Genomic DNA, 2,500 nt, shown 5'->3' with positions numbered 1-2,500 from the left:
GGACCCCGTAATGTCGCTGGGGGGCCGGCCCATCCTGACCAGGGTCAACGTGGGCTACACCCTGCGGAGGGTGGTGGTGGACCGCGTGGAGACCGAGGAAGGGCCCTACGACGTCCTCCACCTGGGCACTGGTGAGACCGGTCGCTGGGCTCACTTCCTTGTCCCTTCACAACTGATTACAGTCTCGAGCCTATAGCCGGCTTTACACTGAATCCGAAAAAAGGTCAACAACTCATTTCTGCATCCGATCGCGGGTCCGGGATATGTTCAAATCTTTGCGATCACTATTTCTATTGGAACTGGACGTTAAACGAAGTGAATACATTTTCTAAGAAAAAACAATAGAAAAGAAAAACGTTATTAACATTAACATTGGGTGTTACCATATCCACTATCAATAAATACATTTTTATCTGAGATGATATTTAAATTGATATGAAACAATGAATTGTGTGTATTTTTTTTCGCACTTTGCAAACACTAAATAAAGGAAGTTATAAACTCCCTTTCATGTAAAAATTGTAAATGTCCAGCTGAGCAAAATACTTACCGTTGTATCGGAGAAGAGTCGCGGCTCTTGAATCCGTTTTCGGATTCAGTGTAAAGCCGGCTTGTTCTATGGTCGTATGTCCGCAGGACACACACACGAAGAACCCAAAGCCTAGCAGGTCCTCGCAACACACACTTTATTAAATTTATACGTGGACCCTGAAGATGTGGCTGGGGTTGCCAGCTTTGCACTGGGCAGTATTTTAGCATCACTGTCCCTTACTGTACAAGCCTGTTGAATTCCCCTCCTCGGTCTTGGCTCCTTGAAAACTCAACACTGATTTACGCCCCACGTCCCACCCTTTAAGCTGCACTAAAGTGTCCTCTTTACCATCATTTGGAAATGCATAATAAGAGTGACCGCAGCATATTTGTCACAGTATAATGTGTTATTTTTTACTGGAAATTCAAAAAACTGTCTTTGAAAGTCAGATTTTGGAAACACAATACCAAAGTCAGGCGTGGTGAATTGAAAGCTTCCAGGGAGGAAAGAAGTGCTGAACGGGAAAGAGACTATAAATAAGTCATAAGTTATTATTAAGTTATTACAGTTTCTACAGTGTTTAAACAAGTTATTGTATTCATATTGCACACGGGTGTGTGTGTGTGTGTGTGTGTGTGTGTGTGTGTGTGTGTGTGTGTGTGTGTGTGTGTGCGTCTGTGTGTGTTTGTGTGTGTGCCTGCATGTGTGTGCCTGCATGTGTGTGTGTGTGTGTGTGTGTGTGTGTGTGTGTGTGTGTGTGTGTGTGTGTGGGTGTGTGTGTGTGTGTGTATTCATCCACTTTCCCCAAAGCCTTGAAATTGTATTCACATGGGACTACAATCCCATAATCCCACAATCCCACAGGTATGTGTGTAAGTCTGTAAATGTGTTTTATGTGCGTTTGTCTTCAAGTGTCTGCGTCTGTCCATATACCTCTTTACACCCCTCCCTCTCTCTCTCTCTCCCTCTCTCTCTCTCTCTCCCTCTCTCTCGCTCCCTCTCTCTCTCTCTCCCTCTCTCTCTCTCTCTCCCTCTCTCTCTCTCTCTCTCTCTCTCTCTCTCTCTCCCTCCATCTGTCGCTGGTAATGGTAGTTACTGTGATGAATGTCTGGGGTTATTTAGCTGCTGGTGACAGGTCCGGAGGCCAGGGGAGGTCTAACCACTCCATTCATCTCCTCTAAGTGGATTCCTCTCGAATATCTCTCAACTCCTTATCAACTGCCCGCTTACCTGTCTGATAAATGCACTTTTAGTCGGTTTTTAAGTGGGGGTTTTTTTTTTTTTTTTTTTTGCTTTGTAAAGCCTCAAAATGGGTCCTTCATCCCATCTCCGTGAATGACAAATGCCTTTCACGATCCAAAAGTGCCAATTTCCCGCCTCACCCTAACCCTAACCCAAACAGAGCTGAAATGTGCTTGATCGTTGGAAGGTGCCAGATCGCTGGCGGCGCCGCTGCGGGCTTTCAGCCGCTCGTGCGGCTGCGCGATTGCCGCGTCTTTTTAACGTCGTTCCGCGGCCGCGATTCTCACGTCATTTCCCATCCTTGAAAGACTGAAACGTTCTCTGCTTCTTCTTCCTTATCTCCGCTCCCTAACTCCCTAACTCCCTAACTCCCTCCCTGTTCCTTCCCACCTCCATAAAACACCCTAACCGGTAATCTCAATTAAAAAGACTTTTTTTTTTTTTTTTGGACTCCTAATCCTTAGCCCTCCATGACGTGCCTGCATCACTAATGCTCTTCTCGGAGTGTTCAAATTAAGGTATTGCGTTGAGAAACCTTGCTAAATCAAGAAAAAATGATTCCTCTTTTAAGCCTCAGTTATTTCAGTTCAAATTGTTGGTAACTGTTGTGTTATCAGACAAAGACCTGCCTGCCGACACTTAACTGCAGATGCTCTGTAGCTTCATTCTATGATAAAGGGTATCTAAACCGCAACGCCCTAACCCTAACCCTACCACCTATAACTG

General features: G+C 45.3%; 1 protein-coding gene across 1 annotated transcript in view; it reads left to right on the top strand.

Moving 5' to 3' along the window:
- LOC307231060 (semaphorin-3D) overlaps nucleotides 1-2,500 on the top strand; it is a 90,352-nt gene that overhangs the window by 75,568 nt on the left and 12,284 nt on the right. Inside the window, exon 12 of the mRNA XM_080001607.1 lies at nucleotides 1-131. This exon is cut by the window's left edge and continues 92 nt beyond it. Within this exon, the coding sequence (XP_079857733.1) occupies nucleotides 1-131 (131 nt within the window). The remainder of the gene's footprint in view (nucleotides 132-2,500) is intronic.

The sequence above is a fragment of the Zeus faber genome, assembly GCF_960531495.2.
Source record: "Zeus faber genome assembly, chromosome: 5".
Lineage (NCBI taxonomy): Eukaryota > Metazoa > Chordata > Actinopteri > Zeiformes > Zeidae > Zeus > Zeus faber.
Note: the sequence above shows the minus strand (reverse complement) of the source record. Positions and strands in the feature narration are given on the sequence as shown.